Here is a 22,697-nt window from a genome sequence, read left to right as displayed (position 1 = left end):
CTTAGGTGATACGAATTTCCTTGTATCTGTCAAAGAAAAAACAAATATTCAATTGCTACAATATTATATATGTAAATGTATTTTCAAAATTTTGAAAGTATAGGACATCTATATTATATATTTATTCAAAATTTCAAATACAAATAGGTAAAAGAAAAAAGTATCTTCTCTCTGTCTTTTCTAATACTTTAATATGTGCGATTTAAGAATACTCATTTAAGAAAAATAAATAAATTTGGGGATAGAAGTTTGTGTTTCACATTATTCAGATTGGTTGAGTGAAATAGTTTAACTAATAATTAGTTCTTCTTCTTTATGTTATATTTTGCAAAATATGATTTTTAGTCGTTTAGTACAATCATATATATATATACACATATGAATTTATGAAAATGATTTTGGGAGTGCAGGATATAACTTTTTTTTATTAATTTATTCATAAAAAAATATTCAACGACAACTTGGAAAAACATCAGCATTGTGCATGTGAAGTATTAAGTCAACTGTGAAAAGATATTTAATGAAATTAGGAAAAAAAAAAAAAGATAGATGAGAAAATAAAAAAAAGTCAGAAATAAAATGAAATAGAACTTCTTTTTTTGGCAAATAGCCCTTAGGCAACTTCATTAATACTTTAATACCATTGTGTACCATCACATGAGCTGTTAGTTCAGCTTGTTTACATGAGCTCGTACACAGCTCGATTCTGGCAACCTAAAAGTGCAAAACATTCATCCATTACAAACCCCACAGGCCACAACTAGAGTTGCTATCGGGTCGGGTCGGATCGGGTCCGGATACTATTATATTTGGACACGTACTCTAAAAGTGTTCGGGTCCAAATTTCGATTCATACACTTATCTGTTTCAATTCAGATCGGATCCGGATCCGGGTATCTATCTACTCGTAGATATTTTGGGTCCAGTCTTTCAGTTCCGGGTAGATATATACCCATAACTTGTTTGTAGATTATTGGGTTCGGTTCAGATACGAGGCGGTTCCGGATCCGGAGCGGGTATATGTCACAAAAAAATCAAGAGGATGGAGAGAAAATAACTTTTAAAAAAAATATTAAAGAAGTGATATAATTTTTAAAAAGTAAAATATTAGAGATGACAATTTCATTTTCTATGGTTCAAAATATCTAGGAATGAAATACTAATAATTTGTAGAAATGACATATCAATGAGAGCAATAAATTTTCATTATTATGCAGAGGATATCAAGGAAAAATATTGAATGATGTATCAATAGTAATAAATTTTATTTAAAAAATTAATGCGACTGTTATAGAAGGAATAAATTTGTCATCCATCTATGTGTATAAACATAGCGAATATGTCACTACATTCTATTTTCTCATATTAAAAAAAGTACTGGACTCATCATGACTTATAGAAAAATTAATATGCAAAGTTGTATTTTTATATATTAATAGTTATTAATATATGTTTTATCGAGTATTTATACGGGTATCGGGTCGGGTTCGGTTATGGGTCAGATAATTAAATGAAACCCATATCCTACCCATTACAGCATCAGTTCCGGTTCAGATCCGGATCGGATATTAAATTATTAATTTTGTAACCATACCCATAATTTAACCGGTTATATTTTTTAATCCATACCCTATCCAAATTAATCGGATCCGGATCAGTTCTGGGTCAGATCCGGTTCGGTTCCGGATTGGATCCGGGTAATCGGGTAAAAGTAGCACCTCTAGCCACAACTATCTAAAAAGGAAGGGAACCATGCATATAGAGAATACAAAGCATCACAGGTCCCAGATGTAAGAAACATAAAAGAAAATAAAAAAAACAATAACCTAGTGGCGACAGAGGAATATCCAGAACCTTTCCTCTATGTACACAAAATAGCAGGGAGAACCAAAAAAAAAGGTACAGCAAAGCACAAAAATGGGGTTATAAAACGAAATAGAACTTTTATGGAGGTAAAGAGAGATATAGATACCTATAGTCCCATTCATTGTCATACCAGGAGACAAGCTTGACAAAGTTACCATTCAATGCGATTTCGGCCTTTGTGTCAAAAATGCAAGACATGAAAAAACATAGCAATGATAAACAAATTATGAACTTAATAAGCAATAGCTATAGAAACATAGAAGTGAAATAAGGAATAAAATAAGGAATGAATGAAATAAGAAAACAAAATTATATCTCTAAATTGGAGAGGGAGAAATAAGGAAACATATTATATTGCTAAATTTCAGAGTTTATTTAATTTTAATTGTAATGCATCGTGTGGTGGTACGTGTGGCGAATATGTTCTTAGTTAAATTTAGACTTCTACACATTATTTAGATGCATTTAATCAAAAGAAGACATATTATGTAATTGGAGGGTTGAGATTAAATCCGAAATTTCATTTTTCAATCGTAGCCATTGGCGGATCGGACACACAACGTGCTTAATAATGGAATGGATATATATATATATATATATATATATATATATAGAGAGAGAGAGAGAGAGAGAGAGAGAGAGAGATGGGCTATGGTGCATTGCAATATATAGACATCCTTGTGCATTGGATCATAAATCACTGATTCAAAGTCCAAATGACCGATCCAAACCATTCATCTTGTTCTCCATATTAATATTGTGCTTGGAGACCAAATTTTACATTTTTTGGAATTTTTTTACTATTTATTAAGTCACTTTGAAAATTGCCGATCCGGTGGTCCAGAAATTTTTACTGTTCACCCGGATTTTCAGATTTTCAAAGTGGCTTAATAAATAATAAAAAAATTCCAAAAATTGTAAAATTTGGTCTCCAATCACATATTAATATGGAGAACAAGATGAACGGTTTGGATCGGTCATTTGAAGTTTGAATCGATGATTTATGGTCCATTGCAATGCACCATAAAATACAATTTTTATATAATTAATAAAAAAAATTGAAAATTGTGGGGGTGGCTATAGGGGTGTCAATGGGTGTGGTAAGGGTCGGGTGGAAGTATTTTCATACCCGTACCCGTCACAAATTATCTTTACCCGTACCATATCCTTACGCATTACAAATTGTCTTACCCGTACCCACCCTTACCCGTTGTAGTTGTTGGATAACGAAACAGTAGCGGGTAAATAACGGTTAATACTTGTATAATAATTATTTTTATTATTTATTAAATAAAACACTAAGACACATTTATGTGTCACATATATAATCACATTACTAATATGAAAATTAATTCCAACTAAATTATTTTTTTTATCAAAACACAAATTCAAAAAAACAAATATCTATGCTCTTTAATTAAAAAAAAATCAGGCATGCAATTAAAAGCAAGATAGTCAATTGTTCAAGTTAGAAAATTTAATAAATTTTGTTTTCTAAGATCAAGAGTAGTTGCCAATTGGACTGTCAGAGATGGATAATAATTCAATGCTCATCAAGATATATATATAATTTTTTATGTAATTATCCGATCGGGTAACGGGTACGAAATAGACTTTACCCATACCCTTACCCATTTTAATAATGGAAAATAATCTTTACTCGTACCAGACTACCAGTACTCGATAAGTTTACGAAAAAAAAATCTTATCCATACTCATCTTATCGAATACGATACAGATCAGATAAACGGATAAAAGGATTGCATTGACACCCCTAGATGGCTAGCCTCCCCTAGACTACCTTACCTTCTGCCCCCGTCTCCAGGGCATGCGCTCAGCCGTTAATATGGTCTATAGTTTCTTTTTGTATGTAATGTAATTAATGTAAATATTTAATGAATGTATGGATATAAATAGCTGAACGTGTTGCACTGACTATTCCATCCATTTAAATCCAGCCGTTCGGATTTGGTTTTGAAATCTAATTTATACCATTAAGTCTTAATTCAATTTTTACGATAAAATACGTTACTGATTAGTTGTTAATTAAAATTCTATTCTATTACGTATCTAATTAAGATTGCATTTGTTTACTTAATCAATTAATTGATTATTACTTTTGAAATCGTATCTTTTAAAGTTTAAGTTTATGTGTGTTATTTTATTCTACGAAATTCGTTATTTATTATGATTTAAGCCGTCAATATAATCCTATGATAAAAATACGGCGTTCAGTTATAGTAACTTAATATGAACTTTAACTAAATTTTAATTACTTTAAATTCGAGTTGTAATTAATCAAATAATAAATAAGTAATAATAAATCCCAATTATTCTGATTCAGGTCTGAAATTAATTATTATAATAATTAAGTTTATTATATTACTCATACGATAAAATGTGTTAGTTAATTAATTATCCTAATAATTATAATATTGATTGAATTAATCTAATTTTAGCTAGTATTATTGTATAAGTTTTTGTTATTAAATTATAGTTCCTCATATAGAGTTATATATTTATATATCATATATACTTAAACACATGCTTTCTGTATTTTCTATAATAATTTAGGTGTATTAATTATATTCATTTAGCGATAATTACAGATTAAATAATACATATGTTATTTTCAGTAGCTCATGATGCCAAAAAGGAGTTGAACTTCACAAGCAAAAGAGCCAAACAGGCACTGATAGTGACCTTACCAAAAAAAGGAGGATCGAATATGAATCAACAAGGCAAGGGCTCATAGAAAATTTCAACTTTTCGAAAGACCCTTGCCCCCATTTAATCATTTAATCAAGTTGCATATATATATATATATATATATATGTCAAAGAAAGGTAAAAGCATCTAATTAAAGCAATTCATAGCATATATAAGTCACAAGGGTCACAGCCCACATGAATCACATTACTCACATGAACACAGAAATTAAGAACAAAAAGGAGTGATATATACTTACCCGTATATATATATATATATATGCGCTCCAATTAGTTTTAACTTTAATTAATTTAATTTAAGATAAATTTAATTTCATGGGTTGGTTATAATTATATAATGTTTCAATAATTTTATCCTAATTAACAATTTAAAGTTTTATGGTTGCAAATTTTCAATTAATTATAATGTTGTTTTAATTAACCCTTAATTGAGATTATTATTAATTAATCATGTTTAAATTTTCAGGTTATAACAGATAGCTGAACGTGTTGCACTGACTTTTCCATCCTTTTATTTATTTTGTTTTGAAGGTTTACCTTCCAAATTTGCATTCAAGGATATATCCGGAACAAAAAAAAAAGGCCTACCTTGCCCCTTTCTGTTTTCATATATATAAATATCTCTCTATTCTATCCATATATATATATGTGTCGTCATATATAATTAGGGGTGTCAATGGTACCTTTTTAGCCGTTTACCCGACCTGTATCGTATTCGATAAGACGGGTATGGGTAAGATTTGTTTTTCGTTAGTTTATTGGGTATGGGTATAGGTAAGAATTTTTTTTCGTTAAATAAATGAGTAAGGGTATGGATAATGACTATTTCGTACCCGTTACCCTATAGGGTAATTATAAAATCCAAATATATATTCAATTCAATTTCCAACCCATTTAAATGTATATTTAATTCAATTTCTAACCCACTTAAATGTATATTCATGTTTTTGAATTTTTATTCTTTATAAAAAATAATTTAGTTGGAATTGATTGCACATTTATTTTATTTTTTATTAGAAATGCAATTATATATGTGTTAAAATGAATGAGTTTTTGATGTTTAATTTGTAAAATATAATTAAACTAGTTATTATACTAGTATTATCCGTTATTCACCCGCTACCGTTTCGTTACCCGATAATATTAACGGGTAAGGGTAGGGTAGGGTAGGGTAGAATAAGATCAATTTTTAATAGATATGGGTAGGGTATGGGTAAGATCAATTTTAATAAGTATGGGTATGAAAACCACCCGACCCGTACCGTACCCATTGACACCCCTATATATAATACATAATTCATCACACATCTCTTACGACTCCAGCCTTCCCTCTTTCTCTTTACAAGGTCCTTCCTTGTATTTCTCTTCCTTGCTAGCTAGGTAGCTAATTAGCTCTGGGCGATTCAATATTAATGGCATCATCCTCTCCGGCAATCCAAGCGGTCAAAAACCAACCACAAATGGATGGCAAAGACCTTGAAAGCGGCACGGCCTTGAACCAAAGTTCGACTTCGATGCTGATTACGAACAAAACCTTATCAAGCACGGCTAACTTGGCGCAGCTGTTGCCAACAGGGACAGTTCTGGCCTTTGAATCACTGTCGTCATCGTTCACTGACAACGGCCAATGCCACACATCGAACAAGTTCTTAACAGCCCTACTCATCTACTTTTGCCTCCTCTCCTGCGTTTTTTTCTCCTTCACCGACAGCCTGGTGGGCAAGGACGACAAGGACGGCAAGGACAGCAAGCTCTACTACGGCCTCGCTACCTTCAAGGATTTTTATGTCTTTAATTTCACCGGCACGAGAAAAGAGTTCGACAACACATTTCCCGATCGCAAGAGGCTTAAGATCAGGAAAGTCGATTACGTGCATGCCATATTTTCGTCCTTGGTCTTCCTCAGCGTGGCGTTTAGTGATACAGGAGTTCAGAGGTGCTACTTCCCCAGTGCCGACACCGATGTGAAGGAGTTGCTTGTTAATCTGCCGATTGGAGCCGCCTTTTTGGCCAGCTTTGTCTTCATCATCTTCCCGACCACACGGAAGGGCATCGGCTACACCAATGGCACTAAACAAAAGTCATGATTCAACAATTAAATCTTCATCGTTGATTAATTCATCTCATCTAGAAATAGCTACCATACACATATATATATATGTACATCATTAATTAATTAGTCCTTGTTAGTTATAATTGGGATCATAGTTACTGGCCAATTATGGAATCTCATGTGGCGATCATGGTTGCTATTTATGGGTTCAAGTTTTATGAAGAAAATTTTTTCTTCGTAAAATTATTTAAATAAAAATATTAAGATCTCTCTAAGGTATGGTTTGCTAGGGAGGGTGGGTTGCCCATGAGCCCAGCAGTCGAAGCAATTTAAAAAAAAAAAAATCAATGCGGAGACAGTTTTAAAATTTTTTTTTTTTTTTTTAAGGTATTCATAAAAATGGCCGCATGGCGGTGCACCAAAGTGGTTATGTGATAATTTAGACAGAGTTATAATTAATTGGGATCATAGTTACTGGGAATGCAATTATGGAATCATGTGGTGATCATGGATTCATGGTTGCTATTTATGGGTTCAAGTTTTCTATTATTAGATATATATATATATAGAGGAGGGTTCAAATGCCTCCATGTTTTTGTGCCTCCATCATGCTTCCATCTCTCCATCATTTTCAAAGTTCAAACAGTCGATCCGAACCGCTCAATCTAATCTCCATACTAAAATATGTTTGGAGACCAAATTTTATATTTTTAGGAATTTTTTTACTATTTTTTTAGATAGGTACAAAAATACTGTTTTTTAGATGTTTGGAGACCAAATACTATTTTTAGACGGTTCGGATCGATCATTTCGACTTTAAAAATCAGAAAATGACTTGGTTGTATGGGACCTCAGGAACAATCGATTGTATATTAGCCTACCTCTATATATATATATAGAGTACGGCTAACGCGCTTCCTCTAGCATATGGGCCGAAATGCTTCCGGTGGAAATTTGAAATTTCAAAATCCAAAAAGTCGATCTGAACCGTTCATCTCCTTCTCCATATTAATATCTGCTTGGAGACCAAATTTTACATTTTTCTGAATTTTTTTACTATTTATTAAGCCACTTTGAAAATCGCTGATCCAACGGTAGCTTCTGATTTTTACTGTTTGGCAAGCCACCGTTGGATCAGCAATTTTCAAAGTGGCTTAATAAATAGTAAAAAATTTCAGAAAAATGTAAAATTTGGTCTCCAAGCAGATATTAATATGGAGAAGAAGATGAACGGTTCAGATCGACTTTTTGGATTTTGAAATTTCAAATTTCCACCGGAAGCATTTCGGCCCATATGCTAGAGGAAGCGCGTTAGCCGTACTCATATATATATATATATATAGGATTTTGGCTAATATGTTATGGGTAGCTAAGAGGCCTCCCATGCTACGACTCAATATTCGACTTTTCAAAATTCTAACGGTCGATCCAAACCGTTCATCTTGTTCTCCATATTAATATGTATTTGTAGACCAAATTTTACATTTTTTGGAAATTTTTTACTATTTTTTTAGATTTATTGAATATCGCTGTTTTTTATGATCAAGATTTGTCTGAAAAACAGCGATTTTCAATAAATCTAAAAAAATAGTAAAAAATTTCCAAAAAATGTAAAATTTGGTCTCTAAGCACATATTAATATGGAGAACAAGATGAACGGTTCGGATCGACCGTTAGAATTTTGAAAAGTCGAATATTGAGCCGTAGCACGGGAGGCCTCTTAGCTACCCATAGCACCGTAGCCAAGTCCTAATATATATATATATGGTTATGTTTATAAATAATTTACATGCATGTAAATGTGATAAATTTAGCTATAACATGTTTTTATGGTAAATGTAAAATATTTTTATCGGCCGACAGGTTAATGTTTTCCAAATTTTTCTCTCTTTGAGCTGTTTATATAGAGTATATATGTATTTTAGTGTCTATACTTGCCTTAATTTCTTGTTCCAAACCCAACCAAGTTACAATGAATGTGATCAAGACCAGACCATCACCAAAAATAAAATAAAAATAGAACGACTAACCAAAATAATTAAGTTAAGAATATGAGAATCAAAGAAATATATATCTCTTCTCTCTAAAAAAAAATAAAATACATTTCTCATGTAGCACCACCACTTTAATGAACATGTACATGTCATATATATATATATATACTATATTTACTTAATGAAGAATTGTAGATTTATCAGGCCGCATGCTCGTTGCTTAACTGATTAGACACTCTTTATGTGGCATATGCTGATATGCACATGTACATATTGATTCTCTCTCCAAGGCATGCGGTCAGCCGTTTGGTCTATAGTTTCTATATTTACAAGGTTTACCTTCAAAATTTGCATTCATGAATTTTGATTTAATTAGAAAAAGGCCTACCTTATATATATAGAGAGAGAGAGATAGGCTAATGTGCTTTCGGCAGCATATGGGCCGAAATACACACGGTCAAAAATTTGAAATTTCAAAATCCAAAAAGTCGATTTGAACCGTTCATCTTGTTCTCCATATTAATATGTGCTTGGATACCAAATTTTACATTTTTCTGAATTTGTTTACTATTTATTAAGCCACTTTGAAAATCGTTGCTCCAACAGTTTTACTGTTTTGTTAAGCCACCATTGGATCAGCAATTTTCAAAGTGACTTAATAAATAGTAAAAAAATTCAGAAAAATGTAAAATTTCGTCTCCAAGCACATATTAATATGGAGAACAAGATGAATGGTTCAGATCGACTTTTTGAATTTTGAAATTTCAAATTTTGACCGTGTGTATTTCGGCCCATATGCTACCGAAAGCATATTAGCCTATCTCATATATATATATATATATATATATATATATAGGAGGGTTCAAATGCCTCCATGTTTTTGTGCCTCCATCTCTCTCCATCATTTTCAAAGTTCAAACAGTCGATCCGAACCGCTCAACCTAACCTCCATACTAAAATATGTTTGGAGACCAAATTTTATATTTTTAGGAATTTTTTTACTATTTTTTTAGATAGGTACAAAAATACTGTTTTTAGATGGTTCAGATTTACTGATTTTGTACCTATCTAAAAAAATAGTAAAAAAATTCCTAAAAATATAAAATTTGGTCTCCAAACATATTTTAGTATGGAGGTTAGGTTGAGCGGTTCGGATCGACTGTTTGAACTTTGAAAATGATAGAGAGAGATGGAGGCATGATGGAGGCACAAAAACATAGAGGCATTTGAACCCTCCTCATATATATATATATATATAGAGAGAGAGAGAGAGAGAGAGATGGGCTATGGTTCATTGGACCATAAATCTAAAATTCAAGATCCAAATGGCCGATCCAAACCGTTCATCTTGTTCTCCATATTAATATGTGCTTGGAGACCAAATTTTACATTTTTTTGAATTTTTTTACTATTTATTAAGTATTTTACAAAATTGTTGATCCAACGGTGGCTGCTGATTTTACTGTTTTGTTAAGCCACCGTTGGATCAACAATTTTGTAAAATACTTAATAAATAGTAAAAAAATTTAGAAAAATGTAAAATTTGGTCTCCAAGCACATATTAATATGGAGAACAAGATGAACGGTTTGGATCGGTCATTTGGATTTTGAATTTTAGATTTATGGTCCAATGCACAAACCCCTCCATGCATTGCAATGCACCATAGCCCATCTCTCTCTCTCTCTCTCTATATATATATATATATATATATATATATGAGGAGGGTTCAAATGACTCCATTTTTGGTGCCTCAATCATGCCTCTATTTTTAAAAACTTTAATAACTCAAAATTTAAATCTTAAAATTCAAAATAAAACCGTTGGATGTGAACTACATCATTTTATCTATGCACGTGGAAAAAATTATGGCATTTTAACTTTATTTTAGTTGTCATCTTGAGCTTGCAAAAATATATACTAATATGGATAATTTCTAGACGTTGAATTTTTAACTTATTGATTCACATAAAAGCAAAATCAAAATGTGATAATTTTTTATGGACATATAAAAAAAATAACATAGATCATATCTAACGGTTTTATTTTGACGTTTAAGTTTTAAACTTTGAGTTATTTAAGTTTTTAAAAATGGAGGCATGATGGGGGCACAAAAAATGGAGGCATTTGAACCCTCCTCTATATATATATATATATAGTATGGCTTGGGTCCTATGACATAGGGGGCTACGGTGCTACGACTCAATATTCGAGTTTTTAAAATCCTAATGGACGATCCGAACCGTTCATCTTGTTCTCCATATTAATATGTGTTTTGAGACCAAATTTTACATTTTTTGAAATTTTTTTACTATCTTTTTAGATAGATAGAAAATCAAATATCTTAATAGTGCAAAATTTTTTAGATCAAGTGATTTTCTATCTAGCTAAAAAAATAGTAAAAAATTTTCAAAAAATGTAAAATTTGGTCTCCAAACACATATTAATATGGAGAACAAGATGAACGGTTTGGATCGACTGTTAGGATTTTGAAAACTCAAATATTGAGCCGTAGCACCGTAGCACTCTATGCTATCCATAGCACCCAAGCCTTACTATATATATATAGAGAGAGAGAGAGAGAGAGAGAGTTAGGCTGGGGTGCTATGGATAGCATAGTGGCCTCTATGCTACGGCTCAATATTCGAGTTTTCAAAATCCAAACGGTCGATCCGAACCGTTCATCTTATTCTCCATATTAATATCTGCTTGGAGACCAAATTTTATAATTTTCTGAATTTTTTTACTATTTATTAAGCCACTTTGAAAATCGTTAATCCAACGGTTTTACTGTTTTGTGCAGCCACCGTTGGATCAACAATTTTGTAAAATACTTAATAAATAGTAAAAAAATTTAGAAAAATGTAAAATTTGGTCTCCAAGCAGATATTAATATGGAGAATAAGATGAACGGTTCGGATCGACCGTTTGGATTTTGAAAACTCGAATATTGAGCCGTAGCATAGAGGCCACTATGCTATCCATAGCACCCCAGCCTAACTATATATCTATATATATATATATATATATATATATATATATATATATATATATATATAAATATCTCTCTGTTCTATATATACATGCATGTGTGGTCGTCATATATATATTAAGTATGTGAAATGATCACATGGGATCCGAATAATCAGCAAGGGAAACAAAATATTCAGCAGGGGAAACAAATTGATATCAAGCAAAGAAGGAAAAAAAAACAATTAAGCAAAGAAGGAAAGAATCAATCTAGCAGCTCCTCTTCCTAGCCGATCTTCCTTAGATGGTTTAGGAATTGATTAGTTGTATTATCTAGCCTTATATTCTAAAATTAGAAGAGCTAATAGGATTCAATCTTGATGTTAAATACCCTTGGCTGGTGCCATGTAAACATATAAAAAAATATTCTTTGATCAATAAAATATGGGAGGGAAGGGTGATTCATGGGAGTTCTGTGTTATTTAATTTTATACAAGTAATTTTGTCATGGTATCAGAGCAATAATTGTTTTGAGGTACAGATTGCAGATGGTCATACCGAAGGTGATCTAGATACCTCATTCAATCCTATATCTCTGGTGTTCCGCTGCTAGACAAGAAATGACGAGCACACCTCCATAATCAAGCATTGACATGCGAGATACAGCAAAAATTCTCATCGAAGAGTTCTCAAAGAAGCTATCCCAAATCATGGCATAAAGTCAGAATAAGTCCTCTGAAGGCGTGGGGCAATCTCATTCAAGCGAAAACTCAAATTCAGGCATCACCATAAAGTTGGATGGCCATAATTATCGAATTTGGGCGCAAATGGTTGAGATGGAACTATAAACTCGAGATAAACTCGGGTATGTTAAAGGGGACCAGAAAATTCCGTTACCAACCGATGAGGCATACAAACGATGGGAGATTGAAGACACCATGGTGAAGAGTTGGTTGATCAAATCCCTTGACAACTCATTAGTTGGCAGCTTCATCAATTGTTCCACTGCAAGAGAAGTTTGGGAAACACTCGCCACGACCTTTTTCGATGGTAGTGATTCTGCCCAGTACTATGATCTAAGGCGTAAAACCTATAACTTGAGACAATGAGACAACTCTGTTGAAACCTATTACAAGGAACTTCAAGGTTTATGGAGAGAGATGGACTATCGTAGACCCAACACCTTTACTGGCATCGAGAATATCGAAAGGTATAACAAAATTGTTCAAGAAGAAAGGTTGTTTAATTTTCTGAATGGTCTTAGTGATCGGCTGGACCAAATAAGGGCACATATACTCCAAACTTCTCCACTTCCCACCACAGAACAAGCCTTCGCCTAGGTTAGGAGAGAAGAAGTGCGCCATAATCTAATGGTAGGGAGAGATGAGATGTCGGCTGTAGTCATGTACGCCGGAACTAAACCCACTCTGAAATGTCCCTCCGAAATGCTACCTGGTAACCAGAAATCTAATCACAAAAAACACCTAAAATGCACTCATTGTGGGGGCACACGACACACTAGAGAAACATGCTTCGAAATCCATGGATACCCTGAATGGTGGCGAGAAGGGAAGAAGAAGACTGGAGGGTACAACTGTGCAAGACCAAATGTGAACATGATTCAGTCAACAGCTGCTGGCCGAACCACTAAAGCTGCTGACCGAACCATTGAAGAGAAGCAGTATGAGGCAACAACTTACGCAAGTCCACAACAGCATGGTTTTTCCATAATACCAGCGGTTTCCAACCATAATCAACTAGGTGAAGGTAATTTAAATATTGGTACTAATAAAAATTCTGAATGAATAATAGATTCAGGAGCGTCAGATCACATGACGCATGACCCAAATGATTTTTGCGAATTGGTTACTCCACGAAGACTCGAGATTGTAAATGCAAATGGGTAAAAACACCCGGTTACGGGTGCAGGAAGAGTATCTCTTACACCTTCAATATCATTATCTAATACTTTACTTGTTCCTTCACTGTCATCAAAACTACTCTCTGTTGGACAGATTTCGGATGATTTGAATTGTATTGTACTCATGTACCCACGTTTCTGTCTTTTTCAGGATGCACATACGAAGGAGATTTTAGGGCGTGGTACTAGAAGGAGAAAATTGTACGTTATGGAAGATATTAGTGAAGGAAGAGTACATCATGTTAAGTCTCGAGAAATCACCTCTTACCAAATTATCAAGTGGCATAAACGGTTAGGGCACCCATCTTTTGGGTATATGAAAAAGCTTATTCTTGGTATTTTTGAAAAATGTGATAAAGAATCTTTTGATTGTACAACGTGCATTAAAGCCAAAAATCACCGTGTCTCTTTTCAAAGAAATGATAATATAAGTATTAAACCTTTTGCTCTTGTTCATTCCGATGTCTGGGGACCATCCCCGGTTAAAACTTTACATGGCAATATATTTTTTGTTCTCTTTGTCGATGATTGTACTCGTATGACTTGGTTATACTTGTTAAAAACAAAAGGGGAAGTTGCAAGTGTAATAAAATCTTTTTGCAATCTAATAAAGAATCAGTATGTGAAAAAAATATGAGTTTTAAGGAGTGATAATGGGGAAGAATTTCTAAATAGGGAATTAAAAGATTTTTTTCTAGAAAAAGAGATAATTCACCAAACATCTTGTGTTAACACACCACAACAGAATGGGGTTGCAGAGCGGAAAAATAGACATATTTTGGAAACAACCAGAGCGTTAATTATTGATAATAATGTTCCAACCAAATTTTGGGAAGAGGCCATTACCATCGCAGTTTACCTCATTAATAGAATGCCTTCAAAAACCTTGAATTTCAAAACCCCTCTTCAGATCTTAACATCGTTTGTCCATCTTCCTTCCATTCTTACTTTGCCTCCTAAAATCTTTGGTTGTACAATTTATATACACATCCACAAGAATAAAAGAACGAAACTAGATCCTTGTGCAGAAAAATGTGTATTCCTTGGATACGGAACAAATCAAAAGAGATATAGATGCCACAACCCCATTACAAACCGAACGTATATCACAATGGATGTTGATTTTTTAGAAGATGAACCATACTTCCAAAATAATGAGTTTCCTTCTCAGGGGGAGAGTAATATTGAGCAGGAAATCTTATTTCTTGAGCTACAAATAGGGGTGAGTAAATCGCTCATAACTCGTGAGCCGCTCATAACTCGCTCATTAAAAGCTCGCCTAAACTCGCTCATTTATCCGCTCATTTAAACTCGCTCATTAACAACTCGCTCATTTACTTAATGAGCGAGCATGAGCATGTCCCAACTCGCTCATAACTCGCTCATTAAGAATTTGCCACATCTAATTCCTGCCACATTTAATCCTATGTAATTATATGTAACATCAAGCTTGCCTTATTAAGATTGATAGATAGTGAGCATAGTTTCATATTTAATCTTGTGTAATATAGTGAGCACAATGTAACATTTAATCATGTGTAATATACTAATATTCATAGTTTCATATTCATTTTTTTTTTATAAATCGGCAGAACCAAAACCTCCGCCTAAAGTCCAAAACAAGTAATAGTCATAACAACTCGCTCATTTAAATGAATTATGACAATTTGTTGGATTTTCTTATGATGACTTTTAACAAATTTTGTTATGCGTGAGCACATTATATAATTATGTTATGAGTCATAAGTCATAACTCGTGAGCCGCTCATAACTCGCTCATTAAAAGCTCGCTCATTTACAACTCGCTCATTTATCCGCTCATTTAAACTCGCTCATTTACTTAATGAGCGAGCATGAGCATACCCTAACTCGCTCATGCTCGCTCATTAATCACCCCTAGCTACAAATTTCTGAGCCGAAAATTTCTATTTCTGGTTCTAAGCCACAAACCGAATCCCCAATTCCAGCAGCAAATTCAGAAATCAAATCCCCGCAGCAAATTCAGAAATCAAATCCCCATATATTCAGAAACTGAATCCCCAACAGACAATTCAGAAACTGAATCCCTATTTCTAGCAGCAAATTCAGAAACTGAATCCCCATTTTCAGCAGAAAATTCAAAAATAGATCCAGCAGAATCAGGCTAAGTCAGAAAGTAGAATAGAAGAAAGGGAGAGTCCTGCTGGCCTCGATATATTGATAGAATTGGGCTCATCTCCTGAGGTAAGTGCTCCTGAATCTTCGAGAAAGTTACCGCCTAGAATCAATCGTGGAAAGGCTCCAGAGCGGTATGATCCACATTATGATCCGAAAAACCCTGCAAAATTTTTGATGTCCAATTTTGTGACATTAAATAAACTAACAAAAGAAGCCAAAGCTTTTGTTTTGAACTTGTCTTTAATACATGTTCCAAATAAAGTAGAAGAGGCACTTGGTGATCCAAATGGAGAAAGGCAATGGAGACCGAGATGGAGGCACTCCAAAAGAACGAGACATGGTCTGTGACAGAATTACCTGAAGGCAAAAGATCAGTTGGATGTAGGTGGATATACTCCATCAAGTACAATGCCAATGGGACCATTGAGAGATACAAGGCAAGACTTGTGGAGTAGACTTTCAAGAGACCTCTCTAGTTGCAAAATTGAACAATGTAAGGGTCTTATTATCCTTAGCAGCAAACATGGATTGGCCTTTGCATCAATTTGACGTGAAGAACGCAATTTTGCATGGAGAAATTGAAGAGAAAATCTATATGGATTTGCCACCCGGGTTTAAATATTCGGGACCAACAAATTCAGTGTGTAAACTAAAAAAGGCATTGTATGGTCTCAAGCAATCTCCTCGAGCATGGTTCGGAAGATTCTCTGGAGCAATGAAGAAATATGGGTTTGATCAGTGTGATTCAGATCATACTCTATTTATTAAACGAAAATGAGATAAACTAACAGTTCTGATTATCTATGTTGATGATATGATTATCACATGAAATGATGAGGAAGAGATGCACAGACTAGAGGAGAAATTATCACAAGAATTTGAAATGAAGAACCTTGGAAGGCTCAAATATTTTTTGGGAATAGAGGTAATGAGATCTAAGGAAGGTATATTTCTCTCTCAAAGAAAATATGTACTTGACCTTTTGAAGGAATTAGGAATGCTTGAGTGCAAACCCACAGATAGTCCAATGGTACCTAACACTAAGGTTGAGATAAACCCTGATCAAATACCTGAGAATAGGGAGAGATACCAAAGATTAGTTGGAAAATTGATCTACTTGTCACATACAAGTCCCGATATTGCATATGTTGTAGGAGTAGCTAGTCAATTTATGCATTCTCCTAGTAAAAAACACATGGATCTGGTTATTAGAATTGTGAGATATCTAAAGGGGTCTCCTGGAAGAGGTATTTTATTTAAAGCTCATGGATATCTAGACATTATGGGGTATTCGAATGCGGACTGGGCTGGAAGTAACACAAATAGAAGATCTACATCTGGCTACTTTACCTTTGTGGGAGGCAACCTAGTGACCTAGAGAAGCAAGAAACAAAATGTGGTGGCTTTATCAAGTGTTGAAGCAGAATTTCGTGGCATGTCAAAAGGTATCTGTAAACTACTGTGGTTACGAAAACTATTAAAAGAACTGGGATATCCCACATGCAAGGAGATAAGTCTATTATGTGACAACAAAGCTGCCATAGCTATAGCTCAAAATCCCGTCCAACATGATAGGACGAAACACATTGAAGTGGATCGACATTTCATCAGGGAAAACTTAGAAACAAAAACAATCAACTTCCCATTTGTGAAATCTAGTCAACAGCTCGCGGACATCTTAACCAAAGCAGTACCAAGCAAGTTGTTTCACGATGTATTGGACAAGTTAGGCATGTTCGATCTTTTCATGCCAACTTGAGGGGGAGTGTGAAATAATCACATGGGATCCGAATAATCAACAAGGGAAACAAAATATTCAGCAGGAGAAACAAATTGATATCAAGCAAAAGAAGGAAACAATCAATTAAGCAAAGAAGGAAAGAATCAATCCAGCAGCTCCTCTTCCTAGCCCACCTTCCTTGGATGGTTTAGGAATTGATTTGTTGTATTATCTAGCCTTATATTCTAAAATTAGAAGAGGTAATAGGATTCAATCTTGATGTTAAATACCCTTGGCTGGTGCCATGTAAATATATAAAAAAATATTCTTTGATCAATAAAATATGGGAGGGAATGGTAATTCATGGGAGTTCTGTGTATTTAATTTTATACAAGTAATTTTGTCAAAGTATACATATTAATTTCATCATCTCTCTCTTACAAGTTACAACCCCAGCCTTCCCTCTCTCCTCTTTACAAGGTCCTTTCCTTGTATTTCTCTTCCTTTCTAGCTAGGTAGCTAAGATATATATCGGCGATTCAATATTATTAATGGCATCATCCGCTTCGGCAATCCAAGTTGTGGAACCCCAACGACAAATAGAGCTCAATGTCCATGACGTTGACCGTGGCGCGGCTTCGAACCAACAAGAGACTTCACCTCCTAACACCCAAAAGGTAACTACCTATTATTAATTATCTTCTCCTCCTTTCCCTACCACTAGATCATTAATTGCTTATATATGTATATATTGATTAATTTGTTCTTTAGTATTAATATTGAACTTATATGTAAGTGTATATATATTAAATAATTATTTAATTTTCTTCTACTCCTTGCACTACATATATATACAAGATCATGACATATGTATGTTATATACATGTATATATTGATTAAATTGTTCTTTAATTAGTATTAATTAATATTTGACTTATAATATGTAAATATTTGCAGGCATTATCTTTGCCTACAAATCAGACTATATGGTGGAGAAAACATTATCAAGCACAGCCAACCTGGCGCAGCTGCTGCCAACAGGGACCACTACAACAAAGTAGACACTTTTTGCGAGGAAAAAAATGCTTTTACGACGGTCGTCTGTCGCAAAAAGTACCGTCGCAAAAAGAAAAAGCTGAATAATGAGAGTAGTCCGTCGCAAAAAGTCATTTTTTTATCCTCGCGAAAAGTGTCTCGCCTTTGAGGCTCTTTCATCATCATTCACTGACAACGGCCAATGCTACATGTCGAACAAGTTCTTAACAGCCTTGCTCATCTACTTTTGCCTCCTCTCTTGCGACTTTTTCACCTTCACCGACAGCCTTGTGGGCCAGGACGGCAAGCACTACTATGGTATTGCCACCTTCAAGGGCTTTTATGTCTTTAACTTCTCCGGCACCGATGAAGAGGCTGCCTGCATATTTCATGATCTCCAGAGGCTTAGGATCAGGATCGTCGATTTCGTGCATGCCATCTTTACGTCCTTTGTCTTCCTCGTTGTGGCGTTTAGTGATACCAGTGTGTAGAGGTGCTTCTTCCCCAGTTCCGACTCCAACGTGAAGGTTTTGTTTATTAAGCTGCCTCTTGGAGTCTCCTTCTTGGCCAGCTTTGTTTTCATCATCTTCCCGACCACGCGAAAGGGCATCGGCTACACCAATGGCACTCACCAGTCATGATCCATTAATTCATCTCATTTAGCTATAGTACAATCCACATATCATTTAGCTGTAGTACATCATTGATTGATTTAGTCCTTGTTAGCTGTTAGATTGGAAATCATTAATTCTTTTTTATAGTACTGAATTTCCTGGCTGCTTCAAATTCAACTAGAGACTAGAGAGTTAATTCTCTTTTTTTTTTTTGCTTCAAGACTAGACAGTTAATTCATAATTAAAGACAGAGGCAATACAATTAATGGAATAGTTATTTTTGGTATTAAATTCATACAATGGCGTAGTGTTTTTTTTTTTTTCAAAAATATATATTTTTTCCAACTTGATCCGGTCTTAGAAGTGCGGGTATGGTTTTTTTTCAAAAATCCATACCCTTTGGACAAAAACTCCACCCTTTAATATGGAATTGAATTTTGTCCAAAGGGTTTTGAACAAAATCTCATCCAAAACCAGATCTTACCATTTGATTTGCTTTAAAATTTATACCAACATATTTAAAACTTAATAACTTTAAATGACTCTATAAATCTAAACTATCCGTGTAAATTTTAATACAGATCGGACGCCTTAAAATAGACTTTGAATGAGATTTTGTCCAAAGCCCTTTGGACAAAAGCACCAACCCATTTAATATATGATAAATTTAGCTATAATATGTTTTATAAGAGAATTGAGAAGGGAGTCTCTCACATAATAATTGTATATTGGAATACATATCTCTTATATTTTTACAATTTATCTGTCGTCAGACTTGTTTCCCAATTTTTTTTTTCTCTTTTTGTGTGTGTTTTCTTTATAGAGTCTAAATTTTAGTGTATTCTACTTGCGTTACTAACAATAAAAATAAATAAAAACTAACGAAAATAAGTTAAAAATGAGAATCAAAGAAATACAAATCTAATATTTATCTAGATACATACATACATACATACATATATACATACATACAAACATACATACATATGGGGGTGTCAATGATACCCTTCTAACCGTTTTTCCTACCCATATCGCGCGTATTCGATATATAAGGCGGGTATGGATAAGATATTTTTTTCGTTAGCTTATTGGATATGGGTAAAGATTTTTTTTGTTACCTAAACGGGTAAGGGTACGGATAAAGCCTATTTCATAACCATTACCTTACATGGTAATTAAAATTTTATAATAATGTTTGAATAATATATAATTAGTGATGGTGAAATTTTTTTACGAAATATTTCATATAATATAGTTTGAGTAATAATTAGTGATGTGCTTTTGTTATTTAGTATTTTACTATAAAAATATTAAATATATTACTTTTATTTGCACGTTTTGTTATTTAGTCAAATAATAAAATTTATCGAAAGAGATTGTGTTTTTAAATTCTCTTGCTTTATAAAAAAATAATAGATTGATTACACATTTTTTTTTATTAGTATGTGATTGTATATGTGTGAAATTTATGATTTTTTATGTTCTATTTGTAAAATATAATAAAACTAATTATTATATTAATATTATTCGTTATTCACCCGCTACCGTCTCATTACCCGATAATTTTAACAGATAAGGATAGAATAAGGTAAGGTCAATTCTTAATAGATATGGATAGAGTATGAGTATAAGATAAATTCTTAATGAGTATGGGTATGAAAATGCTTCCATCCTACCCGTATCGTATCCATTGACACCCTTACATACATACATACCATATTTACCTGATGAAGTTTGATCAGGCCGCATGCTGTTGCTTAACTAATTAAACACTCTTTGTATGGCATTTGGCATATTGATTTTTCTCTTCAGGGCATGCGCTCAGCCGTTAATTTGGTCTATAGTTTAATATTTAATGCATGTATGGATATAGATAGCTCAACGTGTGTAGCACTGACTATTCCATCCATTTAATTCCATAATTCCATTCCATTCAACACTTATATTTATTTTGTTTTGAAGGTTTACCTTCCAAATTTGCATTCAAGAATCCTGACCAAAAAAGAAGAAGGCCTACCTTGCCCCTTTCTGTTTTCATATATATAAATATCTCTCTATTAATTCTATCCATATATATGTGTCGTCATATATAATATATAATTCATCACACATCTCTTACAACTCCAGCCTTCCCTCTTTCTCTTTACAAGGTCCTTGTATTTTTCTTCCTTGCTAGCTAGCTAGGTAGCTAAGCTCTGGGCGATTCAATATTAATGGCATCATCCTCTCCGGCAATCCAAGCGGTCAAAAACCAACCACAAATAGAGCTCAATGGCAATGACCTTGAAAGCGGCACGGCCTTGAACCAAGAGACTCCAAAGGTAATTAATTAGCTATATTACTTGATCATTAATTGTGTGTGTGTGTGTATATAAGCCATGCATGTATATATATTTTCAGGCATTATCTGCTTCTGTTCCGACAAGTTCGACTTCGATGCTGATTACGAACAAAACCTTATCAAGCACGGCTAACCTGGCGCAGCTGTTGCCAACAGGGACAGTTCTGGCCTTTGAATCACTGTCGTCATCGTTCACTGACAACGGTGTATGCCACACATCGAACAAGTTCTTAACAGCCCTACTCATCTACTTTTGCCTCCTCTCCTGCGTTTTTTTCTCCTTCACCGACAGCCTGGTGGGCAAGGACGGCAAGCTCTACTACGGCCTCGCTACCTTCAAGGGTTTTTATGTCTTTAATTTCACCGGCACGGATGAAGAGGCCACCAACACATTTCACAATCTCAAGAGGCTTAGGATCAGGATCGTCGATTTTGTGCATGCCATATTTTCGTCCTTGGTCTTCCTCGGCGTGGCGTTTAGTGATACAGGAGTTCAGAGGTGCTACTTCCCCAGTGCCGACTCCAACGTGAAGGAGTTGTTTGTTAATCTGCCGATTGGAGCTGCCGTTTTGGCCAGCTTTGTCTTCACCATCTTCCCGACCACACGGAAGGGCATCGGCTACACCAATGGCACTAAACAACACTCATGATTCAACAATTAAATCTCATCTCATCTAGCAATAGCTACCATACACATATATCATATGTACATCATTCATCATTAATTAATTAGTCCTTATTAGATTGCAGAACATTAAATCTTTGTTACAGTGAATTTCCTAGCTAGCTAGCTGCTTTAAATTCAACTAGAGAGTTAATTCATAAAGACATATATATATATAGAGGCAATACAATATTGGCCTACTTAATTATTTTTGGTATATATTAATTAAGTTCATACAATGGCCTAGTAATTGTTTTTCTTTTCTTTTTTAAAATTTAGTTTTGCGCGCGTAATAACCCGGTCTTAGAGGGGGGTTTCGTAATAGAAGGACAATTACAAGTAATTGTGAGTTTGGGACTCAACTAATCCATGAGATTTTCAACTTAATTCGACCCAAAAAAGAACAAATTAAAAATTAAGCGTAAATCAATTGTTCTAATGGAAATAAAAAAAAAATCACTTGTTCTAATTAATATTGCTGCTCTTTTTTTTTTTTTTTGAAATCATGTATTAATTAGGAGTGAAGCCACCCAACACACTTTCAAACTCCTATATATATTATAAAATATTTCTCCACTTTGTGAGTTTCGAACTCATGATTTCTCACATGAGAACCATGTGCCTTTGCCACTATA

At 34.0% G+C, this 22,697-nt stretch overlaps 1 protein-coding gene and 1 pseudogene across 3 annotated transcripts; both read left to right on the top strand.

Moving 5' to 3' along the window:
* Positions 1 to 5,882: 5,882 nt before the first annotated feature.
* On the top strand, positions 5,883 to 22,267 carry LOC144552971 (protein DMP10-like). 3 transcript variants are annotated; one of them, XM_078301027.1, is made up of 3 exons: positions 5,883 to 6,098; positions 18,060 to 18,085; positions 21,458 to 22,267. In XM_078301027.1, exons 1-3 carry the CDS (start codon positions 6,008 to 6,010, stop codon positions 22,046 to 22,048), a joined length of 708 nt encoding a protein of 235 aa, XP_078157153.1. In that variant the 5' UTR covers positions 5,883 to 6,007; the 3' UTR covers positions 22,049 to 22,267. The 3 variants fall into 3 exon arrangements, with proteins under 3 accessions (XP_078157153.1, XP_078157155.1, XP_078157154.1); XM_078301029.1 differs by lacking the exons at positions 5,883 to 6,098; positions 18,060 to 18,085 and adding exons at positions 17,852 to 17,923; positions 21,242 to 21,378; XM_078301028.1 differs by lacking the exons at positions 5,883 to 6,098; positions 18,060 to 18,085 and adding an exon at positions 21,135 to 21,378.
* On the top strand, positions 18,551 to 19,120 carry LOC144552404 (protein DMP5 pseudogene; annotated as a pseudogene).
* Positions 22,268 to 22,697: the final 430 nt, after the last annotated feature.

This window comes from Carex rostrata, chromosome 4 (assembly GCF_964058835.1).
Source record: "Carex rostrata chromosome 4, lpCarRost1.2, whole genome shotgun sequence".
Classification (NCBI taxonomy): domain Eukaryota; kingdom Viridiplantae; phylum Streptophyta; class Magnoliopsida; order Poales; family Cyperaceae; genus Carex; species Carex rostrata.
The sequence above is the reverse complement of the archived record's forward strand: the minus strand, read 5'-3'. Positions and strand labels throughout refer to the sequence as shown.